General features: G+C 39.3%; 1 protein-coding gene across 3 annotated transcripts in view; it reads right to left on the bottom strand.

Moving 5' to 3' along the window:
- LOC144085478 (solute carrier family 22 member 23-like) overlaps nucleotides 1-20,448 on the bottom strand; it is an 81,592-nt gene that overhangs the window by 8,826 nt on the left and 52,318 nt on the right. For 2 of the 3 annotated variants that reach the window (XM_077614793.1, XM_077614794.1), the window contains 2 exons: nucleotides 6,767-6,870; nucleotides 6,512-6,666 (listed from right to left, as the gene is read on the bottom strand). In XM_077614793.1, coding sequence (XP_077470919.1) covers nucleotides 6,512-6,666; nucleotides 6,767-6,870 — 259 coding nt within the window. Of the gene's footprint in view, nucleotides 1-6,511; nucleotides 6,667-6,766; nucleotides 6,871-13,119; nucleotides 14,008-20,448 lie in introns of those variants that run through there. The other variant, XM_077614792.1, reaches the window with a different exon arrangement.

Genomic DNA, 20,448 nt, shown 5'->3' on the forward strand with positions numbered 1-20,448 from the left:
GGCCATTGAGTGAAGAGCGGGCCGTTGGGTTCAGGACCCGCTGAGTCTGACCCGACTCAACTTGTCGCGAGACGGTTGACTGCTCGTGGACTTCATGCGATTAGAATTCCTCAGCTTGGTGGAGGGCATCATGTGGAAGAAACAGCCCGGTGAATCATTATAGTGGAGTCTGAGAAAGTGCTCACAGATGCAAGAATGCAGGCATGTCACGTTGATATAACATCATACAATGCTGACCTTGGGTTCAAAAGATAAAACAAAGAAAGACCGAAATGAAAACTAAAGTAGCCCTGAGCTCTTTACAGTTCAAATTCAGCCTACTGTTCACCCTCAACTCACTGGATCAGCATTCGCGTAATGCTCACCTTGAGCTAGTGCCCAACTGACATAAATCTCCCACTAACCAATACCATATCTCTCGCCACAAACTCAAAAGGGTTGCCGCCAAGTTCTTTGGCATGACAAACCAATCAATAATATAACTTAGAGGAGGCTATGTTGACTTAAAGAAATTGAAAAATGTGTCCACTGCATCCTTAATGAAAATGTTTATGTCTTTGGCCAAAAAATCTTCCATAAAAAAAGTGAAAAGACTGCCATTTGGGTTTTGCAACAAAAAGTGGTTCAGGTGCAAGACACATTCCCAAAAATATATCTTCGCTTTAATTTATCAAAAAACAGTAAAAAGAAGACATCAGCATTACAGATAGTGGATGAAAATGTGCTTGTCTACAATGACAATTGAAAATTATGATGAAACCTGTACTAAATCAACCTTTTGTTATGTGGGATGCAAGCCATTATACATCCAAATAAATTCCAGGCCAAACTGTCTTCTGGAACATCCATGTCCACAACCTTCCAGATTTGGCAGTAGCCTACTTTCCCATCCAGCAATGATGCAATCAACTCTACTTCACAGCCAATTAGCAATGACAATAATCCCAAAAGGAGCTTTGGCTGCTTTGCTGACTGGGCAAAGCAGAAAATGAATCGGATACAAGCCAGAGCAGACATCTAGGGCAGCTCAGCTGAGGAGACTTATTATTTTACTCAGTTGACCACTACAAGCACTCAGCGCAGCCGCTGCCTGTGCCCGCCATGACCTTTTAACCGACCACATGACGTCCTGCCGGCCATGCAGCTTGTCAGGTCCATTCATTGAACAGTACTTTTTGGTCTTTGCTTCAAACACATAGGTGGTCCTTATCTTTAAGTAACATGCCTTTTGAGGGCCTCACTGATAAAATGAGAAAACTGAAAAACAAGACTTGTCCTTTGCGCCTCGTTTTCTCTAAACCAAATGTAACAAAACACTGTCCTTAAACATTTTTAAAAATGTTATTCATTAATAAAATATAACTCCAAGCAATATTTTACACTCACATAAATGTGTGTATCAACACACATCAAATAATTCTACCTCAAATAAGAATTGAAAAAATATATTATATAGAAAAAATATTTAACATAGCAGAATTGCAAGATTTAAATCAAAAGCAATTTCTCAAAGTCACATTATATAACTTTTCCAAGCCAAGGAAGACTAGAATATACCTACAATCTTGCTCTTAGTATTCTGTTGTAGCCTAAACTCAAGATTAAAGAAAGACTTCTCGTTAAAGCTTAGGTCACTTATAGAATTGCTCGTCTGGTCCAAGGCGAGCTCAGCCATGTGCAAAGCTGCTGATGAGTTTTGGCTCGTCATGACTGACAGGCCAGTGCGGCATTGTCAGCACAGACAGAGCATATCCCTGATCTGGAGACAGCCAGGCTTCCTGCGATTCTGGATGTAGCACAGATGGAAATGCTTTTGTACAAGGAAGGGAAACTGCTTTGTCAGTGCAGGGAGAAGGATTTCAGCATACACAGCAGACCCATTTAAGCCTCTAATAATTTAAATTAAGTACGTATGAACACATTCAAATATTAATCAATCTCAACATTTGTTTTAATTTAATTTCTTACTTTGCGTTCAACGTGACATATGCCCATTTTCTTAACCCAGTCATAAAAGTTATACTTGTACCCCGTGAAGTAGGTCACATTGAGGTTTGGAAAGGCACCAAGTGCACTAATTTGTCAGTAAAATAAAATTGCATTTTTCAGCCACTGGTGTATTTACTCCATGTCTGTGATATGCAACTTATTTACAAATTGGGGTTATGTCAAGAGTGTAGGAAGGTATAAAACCAAGGTCTTCGGGCACTACTAGACAGTTGATTGTTTTCAAGGCGATTGTTTTATGGTTTGCCACTATGGGAATGCCTGTTATTAACAGCTCATTAAAATAATTCAACTAAAATTGGCTTTTACTGTCCCAATTGTTTTAGGGCTTTTCCACATAGTCTTGCGACTTTCTTGATTATGCCATCAAACCCGGCACACAAATAACCTGAGGCAATGTCATAGCTGAGGAGCAATGAAAGGGAGCTATTGATCCTTAATAAGGTTGTAGTTATTTGATTGTGGACGTGAGCAACACTGCCGAAAAGCCGCAGGTCAAGAACTTTTTAATTTAAGTGCTTAAGTGTTCGCCATTAAAAAGTGCAGTAAAACACTCAGCTTAGAAGGGTGCTTCCTTTTGAATGTATTTGTGTGATCTGACCTTACATCCTTCCTTAGACACACATGCCCAGTCAGCAAAAAAACAGGCAATTGCCACCACAGGGTTATGGAAAGAGGACAAGGACGCAAAAGAAATGAATGTTGGAAGAATTTCACAAGGTAAACATGTATCTGAAGTCCATTTTTACAATTTCCAAACATAGGGAGTGTCAACAGGGGTTTGGCCAAGCAAAGGAAATGGCGTTTGAAAAAGGTGAGCACTTTAAACAGTGAAGTTTAATTTTTTTTCAGCCAGACCAAGCTGAAGTCGAGTCATACAGTAGCAGAATAGGCTCTGCTAAGTACAAATCGGCCACACGGCTGCATGGAATAGAACTTTAACCCTCCTTGATAGGAAGAAGTTTGCACTTTCACCCATTTATCAAGATGAGGACTAAAGACGGATTGTGGAAAGTTGTGTGTGTGTTGGTTTGGTGGGAGTGGGGGGGTCAAACACATGGCAAACTAGTAGAGAACTGAAAAATACTAGTTCCAGGTGTAAAATTTGAATGACAATTTCTAACAAGTTTATTTACAATAAATCATACTGTATTGGGATTTTTTTGTGCCATGGAAAAGTCTTTCTAATGGACAGTTATCAAGAAGTAATAGCTACTTTCCCTTATTAGTTTGTTAATTTGAGGTGTGACTATTGTACTCACAACAAAGTATTATAAAATGAAGTAAAATTAACCTGATAAAACATATTTTTGCATCACATTAAAACGCATAGTAAGGCTTGGGATGACTTATTAATACGTATATTTGTTCAATTTATTTATTGTCATTCTTATCTTGTAAACACTACTATGTGCTGCTGTCATATCCAGATTTACCCAAGAGATCATTAACTGATTATTATCATCATCTTACAACACAAAACCACACATAACATAGCAAAAAGTGGTTAAATAATGTAAAAGATGTTTTGTGTGACAAAACTGAAAATCACATAGGCTAATCTTAAGGGTAATAAAAATGAAGTAGTTGGTGCAAATGTGACAACATAACAAAAATGTAACACAACATCAAATTAAGATAGGATAACATGAGATTGCAAACAAATAAGTGTGCTGCCACAGCAACCAGTAATGGAACACTAAAACAACAAATACAATGAAGTCACTCTAGGTTTAAAACTCATGACCATAGTATAAACACAATTTGGTCTCAAGAACTGTCATAAAACGACATAATGAAATCATGTTTGCACAGGTGTTTTTTAGATAAGATATTCGAGTACTGTAGGAGTAACTTAATGATCCAGACTAATACGAGTACATATGACACCTGTCAGCACTTATGCAGCAAACAAAGGCAGTTTCTTTAGTGCACAAACAAACTTGGAGCTTGATCACGAGCTTGAGAGATCAATGAGTGTTAACACGAGCCAAATGGAACGAATCTCATTGTGGAAGGGATGGCCGTAAGCTACCTAACATACTAAACGAGGTGCAAATATGCTTAGGATAAAAATCTCTTCTTAAAAGAACATTATGAATTGTGTCTCTAAAAAAGACAATACTTCATAAGACAAATACGCTGGATATGCATTTCTGGTCCTTTTTACTTTGCAGATTCATATGTAAGAGGGTGCATGACAGGCACTGGCATGCCATTTCCGTTGTCTAAAATAAGTGAGCAAAAATACCTCTTCTAGCAGCCAAGCAACTACACAGACTGCTCACAGTGAATAAACAGCGAAAACAAATGTCTTTGCTGAATACATAAGTGTTTAGCACATGCACGCCCACAATCGTACTTTGAGAAACAAGGATCATCAGTTTGGAGGCAGTTTGACATGATTATGGATTCCCTAAAACCATTTTTTGCAACTTTACTCCTTTAATAATAAACTTTTATCAAAACTTTATTTTAGTAATTATTGAAGGTGTAATGTTGCTATAGTAAATTTCATGGAATCATTCAACTGTATTGACTTATTTGTCTGCAATATATTAAGATTAAGAGCAAAAAAGTTCAAAATATTACAAGAACAAAACTGGTATCATTAGAAGTTCACCGTATTTTCTCAGATATAACGCTTCATATAAACAGACTCTTTGGCCAGTTGCCTGCATTCCTTCTTTTCCAATTGGTTACTTTTTTCTTCCTTCATCCATCTCTTTGTGTGGGAGACAGCGTCAGTAGCTACACAAGTGTCACATCATATTAGCCATGTTTTAAACAGCTTTGTAGCCTAAGCACAGCTGGGCACATTGTTGAAATTTTGTTAAAGCAACTTGGTTTTCTTAATTAATTATGATACAAAATAGGTTAGTGCTCAAGGAGGCAATTTTTGTTACAACAATTGTCAACGGTTTCCCATTGTCATTACTTGGCAGTGTGACTAAATAGTGATGGAACTGTCAAGACAAGTCTTGGTCTCAACAACACATTTTTCGGGTCGTGGTCCTGTCTTGGTCTTAACAGCACACTTTTCCATTCCATTCAATTCAAATGTTTTACAATTTTTCCAATTTTTCTAGTATATTTGTATCAAATTTGGTATTTGAAAAAAATGTATATTTTGCTAGTTGCACATATACTGTAGCAAGAGGCCAAATTCGAGCATGTCTACTCAAACTTAAATAGCACATTTCCTGTTTGTTTTGGGACAAACAGTAGCTTCTTGGGACTGTCGTGGCTCTTTTAATGACGCACATCTATCTGATTTCCATCTCATAATTGTAGTGAGCCATTATTTTTGAGGTCGAGTTCGAAACTACCAGATGGCTTATCGAGGCCCCTGATCAAGCCCTCTAAAAGCACCTACAGTGAAGTCTTAAATACTCTGTTGAAGATGACGTAAAAAGGATAAACGGCAACATTAAACATGGGGGGAGACTTAATCGCATATTGTTGATGATCAGGGAAAGAGATTAGAGTTACATATCCACTGCTCACAAAACAATTCTGAGATTGTGCGAAAAAATGCAGGCCAATTTTGATGTCATAAATTTAAATGACCGTGACACTTTTTGCAAAATGTGTTATATGGGCACTGTCTGTTAGTTTTTAAGCGAATACTTAAAAGAGAACATTTGGAGGTCAGACAAGATTGATTCTCCCACCTAATGTGTTATTGAATGACCATCCCTTGGTCTCAGCGCTCTCACAGAGTTTTGTCAATACAGATTGGCTCCAGGGTAAATATCATGTGTCATACAAAAACACATCAGAAATACAGGTAGGCCCAGATGGAAAAAACTAAATATATACAAGTATGAAGCAAAAAAAATGCTTTAACAAACATGCTGGGGTGATTATTCCACATTTTGGGGCTTAATCCCAGCAATAATATAATTGCATAAACAAATGCAGCATCACATTATGCAAGCTTCAAGATACAATGTGGATGTAGAGTGCATACAGAGACAGACAACCATTCACACCCACAATCACAACGTAACTGAACAGGATTTGAGCCCAAACTGCCTGCATCAAAGTCAGTCGAATGGACCACTGCACCATCAGTGACTCCTTCTTTAGATCATTATAAATCCAAATTTATTAGCATATCGGACCCCTCCTTTTAATTTGTTGAAAGACTGTGATTTACATAGATAAAAGTGAGACAGATGTGTAATTACTATGCCTAACTGTTAATTGTTGCAATTTCAAAATATAAAATGATTGCCTCCATGAGAGGGATTCACCAATTTATAATTGATCATAATTCCTGGAGTATAATTTGGCTTTGACTTAACTTTTCCAGTTTTTTTTAAGAGGTCAAAGTTAAAGTGAGAGCTTCCGTAAAATCTGCGATGACATTGAAGGGGTAATTAATCCTGATGATTTCTCGAGCTAATACTTTTGTCAATGTAAAGTGATTAAGAAAATTGGCCCATGGGGAGAATTTCATCAGTTCTAAAGCCATAAAACCTGATGAGGCTGTACTTACTGAGGACGTAGAGTGACAATGTGATTCCAGACAAGCAAAAGCCTTCAAAGAATCGTAGTGTGCTGAACATTGGAACGTTGACTGAGAAGGCCACAGTGAGGCCGAACACTAGCATGAACAGCACCGATATGATCAGCACTGGGTGGCGGCCAAACCTAGGAAATGAGATAGAATGTAAACATATTTACAGTGAAAACTAACCCTAATCAAATTAAATGTACAATTACTGTTATGGAATGTGACTAGGATGTATACCAGTCTGCGAGGATTCCAAACACCAGGTATCCAAAGATAGAGCCCACCAGAAGAGAGAACTTTGCAATGTGGACTTTCCATGCTGAGTTGCACACCAGACTCCACTGCGGAGACAAAAACAGTCGTGCATTTCGTCAGTCAATACCAGTAGATGCATTACTTGGTTGAATAAAAAAACAATAATGATAGTATACACAAATAAATGAATGTAGTATTCTTTATTTTTAGTATTAGGTTGGTGGTAATAGTGTTGCTTGATTAACTGAGCCACGAAGAATCGGTTGCTTGATTAACTGAGCCACGAAGAATCGAACACGCCAGAATTACACAGAGCCACCCAATCATCACATGATCAAGGAATGTCACTCATTCACACTTGGTATTGATGTCAGCCGAGGAATAAGTTGCCGGGTCGTAAAACAAGTTCCTCTTATGCAACTGCTTCACAGCTGAAGAAGGGAATGGAAAAAGCAAACAAACAAAGAAAGAGGTCATAGTAGAGTGAAACAAATACTAGTTTAGATGAGTGGCTGTGTAGTGATTGTGCTGAACACTCTTCTGCGGCGCACTGCAGCTGGGTGACCAATGTTGCGACACATTGAGATACAGAGGTCACACGGAGGCATAGCCTTTTGCATGTTCTGCCTGGCTTACATGGGTTTTCTCTGGTACTCGGACGTTTCGTCGAAAGACGTTTGGTCCCCGGACGTTTGGTCGCCGGGTTGTTACTGTTGAACCAGCTCTCAAAATTATAATCATGAGAGAGAGAGAGTTTAATATCTAAATATCTAATATCAGCAGTAAACTCTCTGTCATAATTTGACAGCAAGCGAACCCAGCGACCAAACGTCCGTTCTACCAAACGTTCGTTCTACCAAACGTCTGTTCTACCAAACGTCCGGTCGACCAAACGTCTGGTCGACCAAACGTCCGGGGACCAAACATCTTTCGACGAAACGTCCGGTCACGACCTTCTCTAGGTACTCTGGTTTCCTCCCACATCACACCTATTTCAAACCTTCGATGTGATACCTTCTGTATGAATACGGATGTAATCAACAATTCTAAACAATCAGAATCAGTCTAAGTCCCATCCTGTGAGGGTCGTCTATACATCCCATTATTCCTGTGCTCTGCTGGTTTGCTATTGTGTTGCTCATTAGAGAATAATGAATAGAATGCAGTGTGCAGAGTTGGGTGAGGCGTGTGTGTAAACCTATTAGCAGACAGAAACGGGAAGCCATAAGGAGACGGCTGGCGGAGTCGTGTGGTGAGAGGGAAAATCCGTTACAATCCTTGGAGCGTCTGCTGACTTCTCTCAAATGACTGAGACGGCATTAGAACAATGGTTAGCTTACACAAGATCATGATGCTCAAGTAAGGTTTTTGGCAATTGAGCATAACGGAGTTGCTATAATATCTGTCATTAGGGTAATAAACAACCGTTGAATCCCTAAAGTCGAACACCTGGTAAATTCGCCAGTACCTTGAAGAAACTATGCTGTGGTTAAATTTAGAACCCCCTCTGAGCATTAAATATTGCAATATGAGCTTTGTTTGGATATTTGAACAAGAAAACAGGTGTTGGTGGAGAGGACTTGTGAAAAATGATGATGGGTTAGATTGATGATTTTCCTGGTTGTCAAATTCTTCTGACGATACGACACGGCATGGCTTTTAATGCACCTTTCAGTAAGGGGTAATAAAGGGTTATGGTTAGTTAAGCAAGCCTGCGTTTGCCAAAGATAAAGTTGAGGAAAATCGTGAGGTTGCGGTTGAACGACTCTAGCGCACTCGCACCACTTTAGCACAGAGGAATTTGAGGCTTATCATCACCTTGAGTTTTTGAAACAGTTTAACAGTGTAACAGTTTTTGGTTACAAACAACGACTTAATCAAATATTGTATATCTTATTAGAACAATTCATGTCAAACAACTATCTTAGCATTGACAACGACAGAAATGAAGTGATCTTATCCATCTCCATTGACATCGATGAGCGTTTACCAAGTTATTAACATTAAAACAACGCGTAAAAAAACAACATGTCCTTTTAGTTGGGTCATCCCTTTCATAGTTTCACATATAAGTCACTCCCAAGTATAAATTGCACCCCATCGAAACTATGAAAAAACAATAACAACGTGATTGATATAAATGCCCGATATAAATGCATATAATGTGAAGAGTAGAGTTATCCAAAATGAAGAATGCAGTCAAAATGAGTGAATCACAAGAATAACGCCACAGAGAAGCAGAGTGAGAAAGCTATATAGAGGGAGATAAAGAGAGACTGCTGCATAGTTACTGCCTAGCAACAGTGATTATCAGACCCTTCCAAGTTTTACCTCACCCATGGGTGGGAAAACACTGTGAAGTAGTGAGAGTACAGAGTGGAGCTTATAGACAATTTCAAATTAGAAAGAAAAGCGAGGAACTGTAGAAACAATCCAGTTTTCTACAATGATCTAGTTTCCAGGTACGCTACAGATGATTTTATTTTTTTATTTTTTATTTTCTAGTATAACCCATTAATATTTGTAATTTTTCAAGCAGTAGAGAGAGAAAAAAAACGCGTAAATCGAACGTGTCCCACTCGAGTATTGTACTTTAGTGAACAATGATGTAATTTAATCCTGCCTTCCAAAACTTCAAGGTAGTTATGAAAAACAAAACTGATATCAAGGGCCTGGTAAACACCAGAATCTTGCGTCCCTGTAGATACACACAAGTGACAATCATGTGATCATGTTTACAGTAGGAAATGTCTGAAAGTGTCCCACACTGATCCGTGGGGAGGGGAGTAGGCAAAGCAGTGTGGGGGTGTTTGAGCAGCTGGCTAAACATAAAAAGGCCTCCTCACATCATGGGTGTTCATCCTTCAGTATCATCTTCCACATCTGAGGCCCCGGCAACTTTTTACGTAACTGTCTCCTTTATCACACCCACCCACACCAGAGTCGGTCGGCCCTGCGATCCTTTGGGGTCTCGCTATAATGTTTCAGACTGAGTGTGAGCCGGGAAGGGTCAGTTACACACCAAAGTAATGACACATTCTCATTTCAGAGGCTCAGTCCAATTAAGAAGGACCCTAAGGAGGACTGACTCAATAGGGTGGGTCCCAACACGGATCACTTTGGATCCTTCACCGTCTCTTGTAAATGTTACTATCAGTGCCAGTGAGGAAGGAATTTAAACACTATAAGCAGCACTCATGAACATAAGCACATCAAGGTGTATTATGCATTTTATATAACATTCAAAACCTACAACATCAAGAGTAAAAGTCCTCACAAGGACCAACCTAATTAATTACATTTGGGTAGGATCCTACAAGGTAAGATAGTACAGTACACCAGGTCCTGGGGTCTTGACAGAGTTCTGTTCCTACTTAAGAGTATCGGTCTAACTACCATTTTTCTGTTGCTATAACGCAACATACCCTGACCAGTACAAGAAGGTCTCAACTTCCGTTTCCAATATTTGAAAATGTTAGAAACACATTAATTTATTGGTAAATTTCACATATTTCAGTGAATGCGCGTTGTGTAGATTAGCGAAAATTCATTTTATTTCATGGATCCGAAATGAGACGGATCACAATATATAATAACCCTAACCCAGACACAATGCAATCGTGACATCCACTGCTCCTTAAAAGGACACTTCAAGCATAAATGAGGATGTAGGAGTGCACAAAAAACAGTCTATTTTTTCCAAAATGAGTTTTAAAAAACTGTCGGGGCCTACTGAATCCACAGTTCTCTCTGTATATGTTCAAAACTATTAATAAGCATTGTCTTGAGTGTTGTAGAGATAAATTCTCTTTAAATCGTGCCATTTCAGCAAGATAGTCCGAAACGGTTTCACCCCTACCCTAGCTGAAGAATGGGACAATGCAGAGTGCACAGTGAGGCCTGGAGTTGTTCACACATGATCATAAGGGTCCAGTCACATGAGGCGTGTGCTTGTGTTAGGCCAGTGTTGACACTTGCCTTACATACACAGTGTCACGGATAGCTGAACCCAATTGTGACCACACAGTCCAAACATGGGTACAAATGCAGATTCATCAGTTCCTGTTGCTATGCCACATCCTATTTTATTAACTAGTAGCTGGAGATGGGAAAATGTGGCAATTCACACACGTAGGAGCACAAGTGGGAGAGGCTCGTTAATTTGGAGGGGCTGCAGTGTAGGCAGTGGAAGAATATTTCCATTGGTTGCATTGTGAAATAAATGTGTCAAAAGGCAAAAGTCCCACTTTTGAGCTCTTTGGAGTAGTTTAATTTATGGTCCCATCCCTTTCTGTCAAACAGCCCAATGGGGAAAAAGGCATGTTACTTTTGTGTGTCTATTAGTTTGGGATTTTTTGTGTATGAAACCTTTTGACAGCCTAGTTAGTTTATTGCTAAAATTCCTGCAACCAACCTTCATTATCTCGAGGTAGGCAAATAGAAGACAGTGCTGGCCTATGGCATGATCCTCGATTCAGTAATGATTGCGATGTCTAACATTCAGTTGCATGACATCACCACTAAAAGAAAATTGAAACAACTCAATTCAAGTCAATATTCTTGTACATTTTGGCAGTTTTATTGGCGTTCCTGTTCCTGACGACCTCTAGTCAGCTAACATTCAAGCAGTGTAATAGGGATGGTTGGAGTATGTCTTAAAAGAATAAGTAAAAATATAAATGGATAAATAGGGATAGTAAAATGAGTTTTGGAAATTCTGGCAAGCAACTTAAGTGTAAGATGACCAAGAAAAACTCATCTGAACAATTGTGTTGATCTGTGCCTTATAAAATTGTAGTTTTCCTACAAATTTAGAGAATTTCATCAGAGTAGTGGAGTAAAGTACCATTTAGGAAGCGTACACACACTAAAAAGCAAATGGCACCACATATTTAATCTACCAATGACGACCTTGTTACAAGGTTGACAGCCTTACTTACCATTCAAACATGTAACAGCATTCTGAGTGTTTATGCAAAAGCAACAAGAAAAGGAGAATAAGGAGAGTTTATACGAGAATGTGAGGCTGAGGCAGTATTTTTAAAAAGTTGCGTGTGGATCCACTCAATAATTCGACAAGACATTTTACAAAGGAAAAATACTTGAGAAATTTGACCCAATTTGAGTATTTTTGTTTCCCTAACGATCAAAGTCAGCAAAGGACTGATTATTTAACATCTAATCAAGTAACTGAAGGTCATAATCCTGTTGAATGTACATACAATGATATATTATGTGGAAAACACCAGATAAGTCTCATCACAGACAATCACTTATTCTACAGTATTTCTTCTATTACTTTACTTTTTGCTTGCTTAGTAGAAACCCTGTGGCATCGCGCTGACTCTCACAAATTAGTCTTGGTACTACAAAGTGTATGAGAACATTAAGAACATCTTAGTACAGGAGTCTCTCAAACAATGGCAGTAAAACATATCTAAACTATAAATAAATCAGTCATTCTGACCAGTAGATTCAATCAACTAAAGCACATTTTTGTCCTGGGTCCATGTGGTTTGTTTTCTTTATTTAAATCAGACATTATTGGAGATAACCAGATGGGTTGTTGGCTGCGGCGCGGACACAAACCGGGCGGCCCCAACCACCAAAAGTGCAGACCCTGAGACGTTTCAAAGCCTGGCTTAACATCAGACTGGATGTGTGTTGATAAGCCAGCAAAACTCAACTGGCATTCATTTGCAGAATCAGGATAAGTTCTTCTTTTCCGCCGAGAGCTGCGAGCTAATCAAATTGCACTTTCATCTCCATTGATTCTCCTTGCACAGCTCGTGTTGAAGATTGCATTACATAATGTATTCAAGGTAATTTTAAACGTGAATACAATTTCAATACAGTTTTCTATTGCCTTGCAATACACCAATCCAGACGTGACACGAAATGGGGGAAAAAAGCCCCCAGAATGAGCCGCGTATCAATATGTTGTTTAGTCATGGGGTGGCTGGTGGGTTTGGGTGGGGGTGTTGTTTGGTCAGGAGTTGCATTATTCTAGAGCGTGCGTACTAAAGACCTTTGCCCCAAATCGAACAGCTCTTGTCTATTATGTCCTTTTGGTGTGCTGCCAACACCGGCATATTCTACCAGGCCTGAGTAAGGTGACACCAAGGTTCTGACTGGCAAATGTGGACAGTTTTCAGAAAGACAATAGAAATGGTGAGTAGAAGAAAAAGATGGGTAATAACAATCAAATGGACATACTTGGATGGGAACACAAGGACCGGAAACGCGGGGAATAAACAAGTCATCAGACAGTATAGAAGAAAGAATGAATGAATGAATTCTGTGTGTCAATGGGAGGACATTAGTGTGCATCTTACCTTTGTGACAACATTCTGCACAAGGCCAGTGTGTAGCTCAAAGGTCCAAGCGTTGCACATGCACTGTGTGTTCTCCGTGTCATTGCGGATGCCGGGATCCCGCCCGCTGGCATTCTGGGGGCCACCCGAACCCCAGGGGCGGCCCCATGTCACATTGCCGCCGGCTGTAGTACTGCCGGCGGTCGTGGTGGCGATGGAAACGGTGGTGTTTGCCAAGGGATGGATGCATGTGTTGTTCGGCTGGGCCAGCAGGAAACTGTCCGAATATTGGCTGAATCCGATAAAGAGCGCCGGGATCCATGTGAGCAGGATCAGCTGTTTCTGGTACCTCCCGAAGCCGCCGAGGAAAGGCAAGACCGAGCCGTCGATGCGCGTCAGCGGACCCGGCGACGACGACGTGCCCTCGGGGGACACAAAGCCGTTCTCCGGTTGATGGTCGTCGGTGTCGGCCATCGCGCTTCCGCCGGTGGATGCCTCCTCAGTTGTGTTCGGGAAGGAGGGGTTGCAGTGCGCGCCCCCTCTACCACCACTACCAAAACCTCCTCCTCCTCCTCCTCCGCCGCCGCCTCCCCCTCCTCTCCCTCCCCGCACTGTAGAGTCCACAATGCGTCAACGCGCTCAGCTACGGCGGGGGATCCACGCCAAGTGGACTGGAAATAAGACTTTTCTGTTGTCAGGAAAGACGTCTTCCTCTGACTTACTATGTGTCTATCGCCGACAGACATGCTACGCGCACTATAAGACGACTTTCCTCCTAGTCGTCTAGCCCATTGTGTCGGCCAGTGCCAGTGGTCTGAAGAAATTCTGCTTCCGGAAGTAAGAAGCTCGTGCACCTGAGCTGGGAGAGAGCGAGTGAGCGAGCGAGAGAGCGCTCGGTGTGGAGGAGGACTCGCCCAACATGGCAGATCGCTAGAGACGTGCTCCTTTTTCAATCAACAATATTTACCTCAAATACGTACTCTAGTGATAGTCGTATTCATTGTCAGCAAAAAAAGGAATAATGACACATACAGACTAATGGCAATCGTCATAAACGTTTACCTGTAAACAAAAAATAAACCTCAAACCCTGTGCTATATATATATATATATATATATATATATATATATATATATATATATATATATATATATATATATATATATATATATATATATCAGTGGCGGTCGGTGCATTTTCCCGTAGCGCCTTCAACGTATCAATCCAACCCTCAAAAACTGTTTTATGGCTATAAAACCTCTACTGCAGCTACAGCTGCGACACATAAAAATAATCAATAAATTAATGCACAAAAATGGGGTAGAATCCACTTCCTAGCAGCATTTCATGATTAAATACAAATACTGGAGCTTTTCAGACATCAGAACCGGGCCCGGAGTATCATTTCCCAGGTAAAAAGACAGCGATGAACGTCGATACGTCCATACGTGAAATGACAAAAAATGCACTAAAATTAGGTAAAATCCACTTCCTAGCATCATTTATTGATTGAATACAAATACTGGAGCTTTTGAGACATTACAACCAGGCCAGGGGGGAGATTTTTCCCAGGAAAAGACAGCGATGGACGTCAATGGTGAAACGCCAAAAATTAAACTGGGGTAAAATCCACTTCCTAGCAGCATTTTGTGATTAAATACAAACACTGGAGCTTTTCAGATATCAGAACCGGGCCCACAATTGAAATATTATTTAGGAATAAAGCCATATTATACTCACCAAAAAATCTTTTTAACTGTACACAATATCCATCCTCCTTTCTTTCTTCCTTCTTTCCTATTGCCATCGAAGCTAATGATGAAAGTCGAGCCTGTCCTGTCATATTTCCGGCATAGTCCGTTTTGAAAATGGCTTTAAATCTAAACAACAATATTCTATTTGGTGGGGCAGCTAAGTTAGTGCACTGAAAGTCCCGCACACACAATTTTCCCGGCTGTAACAGGCTTGCTAGCTTCGGAGTTGACCGCCCTTTCTTAATGATGTCCATTTTTTTCTGGAAAAGTCCATCTGGAAAATAGCTTTGTGAGCAAACAGAATCCATTTGTTTTTGCTTCTGTCGGCCGTTGTGGTTGGAGTTTGCGATCTCGGCTGCCTCGGGTACTGCTTTGGCCCGCCTACTAGCCAATCATAGTTTGTGAAAGCAATGACATGTCCCAGCCAGCAAAATGCTAACGCCTATGAAAAATCATTGTGGGGTTGCCAACTCGAAATCTGATTGGTTAAAAACAACAGTCTAGTTTAATGCAGCAGAGCCCGCAAGAACTGATTGTGAAGGCTTTGAGGCAGATCTGATCTGGCAACAAATAATGGCTGAAATGTGATTGGTTAAATGCTTCAATATGAAAACACATCTGGAAGCAGTGCAACCAGGGGGAAAAGCAATGAAAGGAAGCTAACAGAGCATTTGGAATAATAAGTATTGATGGACAAAATATAACATGATTCAGATATTTCTTAGGCCAGCAGAGAAGGCCTTGAAGGCCCGCCACTGATATATATATATATATATATATATATATATATATATATATATATATATATATATATATATATATATATATATATATAATATATATATATATATATATATATATATAAAATATATATATATATATATATATATATATATATATAATATATATATATATATATATATATATATATATATAAAATATATATATATATATATATATAATATATATATATATATATATATATATATATATATAAAATATATATATATATATATATATATATATATATATATATATATATAAAATATATAGTCATAGTCGTATTCATTGTCAGCAAAAAAATGAATAATGACACACAGACTAATGGCAATCGTCATAAACGTTTACCTATAAACAAAAAATAAACCTGTGCTATATATATAATATATATAATATTATATATATTATATATATATATCTTTTCTGAACCACTTTATCCTCACTAGGGTCACGGGGGGTTCTAGAGCCTAGAGCTGACCCTGAATCATTGTCCAGATGATCGCAGAGCACAAGCAGATGGACAACCATTCGCACTCACATCCATACCTAGGGGCAATTTAGAGTGTCCAATCACCCTATCATGCATGTTTTTGGAATGTGGGAGGAAACCGGAGTACCCGGAGAAAACCCACACAGGCCTGGGGTGAACATGCAAACTCCACACAGGTGGACACACTTGCACTTTCCCATTCATTGTGTTTGCACTGTAGTGGTTAGCGCGCCGGCCTCACCGTTCAGTTCAGGGGTCCTGAGTTCAAATCCAGGTTGGTCCACCTGTGTGGAGTTTGCATGTTCAACCCAGGCCTGCATGTTTTTTTCTCCAGGTACTCCAGTTTCCCTCCCACATTCCAAAGACATGCATAGTAGGCTGACTGGACACTCTAATTTGCCCCTAAGTATGAGTGTGAGCGTTCAAGGTTGTCTGTCGCCTCGTGTCCTGTAATAGATATCTGATCACATTGATATATCAATAATTAAGTTAATCACATAACAGAGGGTAAAAACATACATAACTATAAAGGATGAAATAATGACTTGTTTTTAAAAAGGCATTGCCATTCATTGATGTAGTAAAGAGTGAAATAAGAAACCAGCCTATTTAAAAACTCAATAGATTCCACACAGAGTAACAATATTTTACCTACCTCTACTTGCTAAGGTACACATGTGGTCATAAGTTTTGAGAATTATCACCATTCTGTTGAATGGGAAAGAGTCTCAAAACTTTTGACCCAGGGTGCATAATGTCAAGGCATTTCTATGTACTAATATGTACTCTGCAATGCTTCACTCTTGTGGTCAGAATTTCTTATTACATGTATGACTTTCTTATACTAGAAGTGTTTAAACATCTAATTACTGAATATATCAAAATTATGCATTTGTTTTGCATTTACAGAATTAGTAGACGTCAAAATTCTAATGTTAGAGTTAAAAAAAAGAAACAACAAAAAGGAGGGAATATTATATGTGAAAGCCAACTAAAAGAAATAAGTGTGGAAAAGCCTGTGACAAGTTTCCTACACTTTAGTGCTCCCTGCAGGAATTTGGGAGTAACTGGCTTCTCTTTTTATGCCAAGTATAAGTATAGTAGTACTTCAAGAACCTTGTGGGCCTTTATAATCAAATCAAAAAATTGCATATTGTTCCAGTAGAGAAACAATTAAAAACACATAAAAGCATCCAGCTCCAAACACACCCTGATGTGTTAACTTAAAAGCAAACCAGCTGGCTGTTCTCCAACAGAAACCAGCCAACTGTCGTTTTATGACCCAGTTGTTGCCATTTGAATCTGAACTGTACTCCTCCCTAGCAACTAATACAGGTGTGTCTTCAGCCGCCCCGCCCTGTACCATGCAGTGACTCAGGGAGCGAATGGGGGAGTAAATGTCTGGCTATGTCTCAAACCGGCTTGTCATATTTGGTGGGGAGCAAAGGTGTGTCTGTATGGCTGGCGTATGTTCTTGTGAAAACAAAGAGTACTACTAGTACTATAATATGATTCTCACTGATTATAGGTACATGTTAATGGATGAAGCCCGGAAAACACTAGCTGATATAGTCATAAAGTATTATATAATGTATTTCAAAGATAGTGTATGTGTTTGCATGTGCAAATATTTTACAAGCATGCAATGAAAACAATGCTGTTGTAAATGGTGCTATGTTTATCTTTTTGGAAATAAGAGATTATATTAACTGTTCTTTTATATTAAACTTTCATATAAAATAGAATGTATAAGAAATTTTACTGGAATTAGTTTTACTCAAAATGGCATTATGAACGCCAAGTGACTCAGATTTTGGGGTAAATTGTCATACAAAGCTGTTCCTGTGATGCAGAAAGAACATTTTGTGAAATGTGGGAAGTTAAATGTCAGACATCAGAGTTCCACAGTTGTGAAAATTACACAACGAACAATAAATACTGCCTATGTTGAGGCACTACTACGGTCGTGGATGGGCTGTCCAAGCTAACTTGGCACAAGAGGCAAAGTAGTACACCCTCAACTGATTGCTAGCCAATCACAGGGTGATTCTTTACACAATTAGCTATACTTACATTCACACCCATGGGCAATTTAGAGTATTCAGTTAACTCATTTGATTTGGGAGGGTTGGCAATATATGGAACCAGTTTTGTGTGGGGAAAAATATTCAAACAAGTATAAATATTTAGTTCCAATGAAGGTGAAAGAAGTCAAATGCACTCAAACTGGGAGGGCTGACAATAAATGTTGACTGATACCCTGCCAATTTATACATCCTTTGCTGTAAAAGCCAGCCATTGAGTTTAGGTTTATTAATGCTTGGGCAAGTAAGAATCTATTTTAAGTGGTTCTTGGTGACCTAGTTGAATAACATTAACGTGGTATATTTTGTCTGCTATTATATGTAAACCACTTAACTGTTAAACATGAAATACCTCCAGGCATTTAGGAAACATTTAGCCATGACAGATGAGTTTATGTCAGTGACAAATAATTCCGTATATATTACATTTTGTCATGCATTGCATATTTTTTTGTCCACTCAGCAAATGATTTCAACGATGAGTTTGGAAATGAAGTCACAGCGTCTCTCTCGCATGGTGGTGTTACAGTAGTTATAGCATATTATAACATGGAGGAGTCAAGCGGGTGGGGTGTTCGAAGCAACATGTGTCACAGCTCAGTGTTGTTTCTCGTCATTGACAACAAGTTCCTCCTGGCTTGCAAAACAGTGGCCAGTCTGCTCTATTACAAAGCAAATACAGTGTTAAATATTTACGTACATTCCCCACCAGCTCTGTCACTACCTTAAAAACATTATGGTGTAGATAATGTTGAATGTTCTGTCATCTGAAACATTGTAGCCATTAAAATTGGTAGAATCTTGTTAGGCAAGGTTCAACTTTCACTTCTGGATATTTGTGGGAATTTGTGATGCACGCTTTCATTCCTGGCAACACACGGCCTGAAAAATGCAATAAAGTTCACTGGACTCCGTGCTGTTGCTCCCTCAACACTTGCCTGAGATCTCATACAAGTTCAGTCAAGTTTAGTTGGGAAAATAATTTTTAAAACACACACACACACACATAAAAACAAAAAAACACCTGAGCTCAAGCTATGTGTGGTAAAAATGTTGGGTGTGTCCCAGAGGGTGTGTTCATCTTGAGACTGGCCTTTCCAGAAATTGAGGTTTAAAACAGACTGTCATCATAATTTGGGGATTTTGTTTTAGCTTCAATGAAACACACACAGTGGAGGAAAAATTCCACCTGCGGGTGTTGGTTTTCTTAAGACAATATGAGTTTACTTCTTATGCATAGCCATGCCTCCTCCTACTCTCTGCCCTTTATTTCCCACACATTTACGACAGGACGCTGCAGTTTGCAATAGATCAGCAATTGTAAGAGCACAGGGCACATTGTCTATTGCTGTCACTACAGACATTCTACAGTAAGTGTATATCAGGGACACCATGGGCAAATTTCAGTTAAGGACTCACTCAAATACTAAAAGAAACACTTATACAGTATACTGAAATTCTCTCACTCATGCAGCTCAATGATTTCATGCAAAAAAACTACTTTATTTTGCAGTATGGCTCTGAAACACTCACTAGTAAAAACATTTGTCTCACAAATATTTTTTTTCATGCCCAAAGATAAATGAAATGCTCATACCTTCATACTCACGATGGAAAGCACCACTAGTTTGCTAATAATCTATTTAAATGCTTTCAAATAATCTATGGATATTCATGATGGACACACTAGTTCAGTCCTACTACTGAAAAAGGTCCAAGATACCTGATTTTTTTTGTCACACACTGCTGAAACACTCGACTGATTTAAATGTCAGTCCTCACAGGCAAATAAAACCTATATTAAATGCAAGATTGTTCCACTGGTCTGGGCACTCATACTATGCATGTATTTTCACACACACGTGTGCACAAACTAGTTACTTTCTCGACACTTTTGCTACATGCATGCAGACCCACCCTTGTACTCCACACTGTTTTCACACAGGGCTGACACGCCTACTTGCATGTAGCTGCATGCAAACTGTGCAATTAGGCAGCGTGAGAGCGCACAGCCAGACGTGAGGGAAGGGCTGGTAACAACCAACAATTGTCACCTGCTTTTCGTCACTCAACTTTCTCAAATGGACCTGCTTGTGACCTCAAGAATGTTGAACCTGGGATGACACATTCTTTTCACAACCACAGCTATCTGAATACATTTTCCTCACTCCTCTGCTTTGTTTTAAATTGGTGCGAACAAAGTGTCACCATACTGGAAATTTGTGTTTGCAAGAACTCTGCG

The sequence above is a fragment of the Stigmatopora argus genome, chromosome 12 (genome assembly GCF_051989625.1).
Source record: "Stigmatopora argus isolate UIUO_Sarg chromosome 12, RoL_Sarg_1.0, whole genome shotgun sequence".
Lineage (NCBI taxonomy): Eukaryota > Metazoa > Chordata > Actinopteri > Syngnathiformes > Syngnathidae > Stigmatopora > Stigmatopora argus.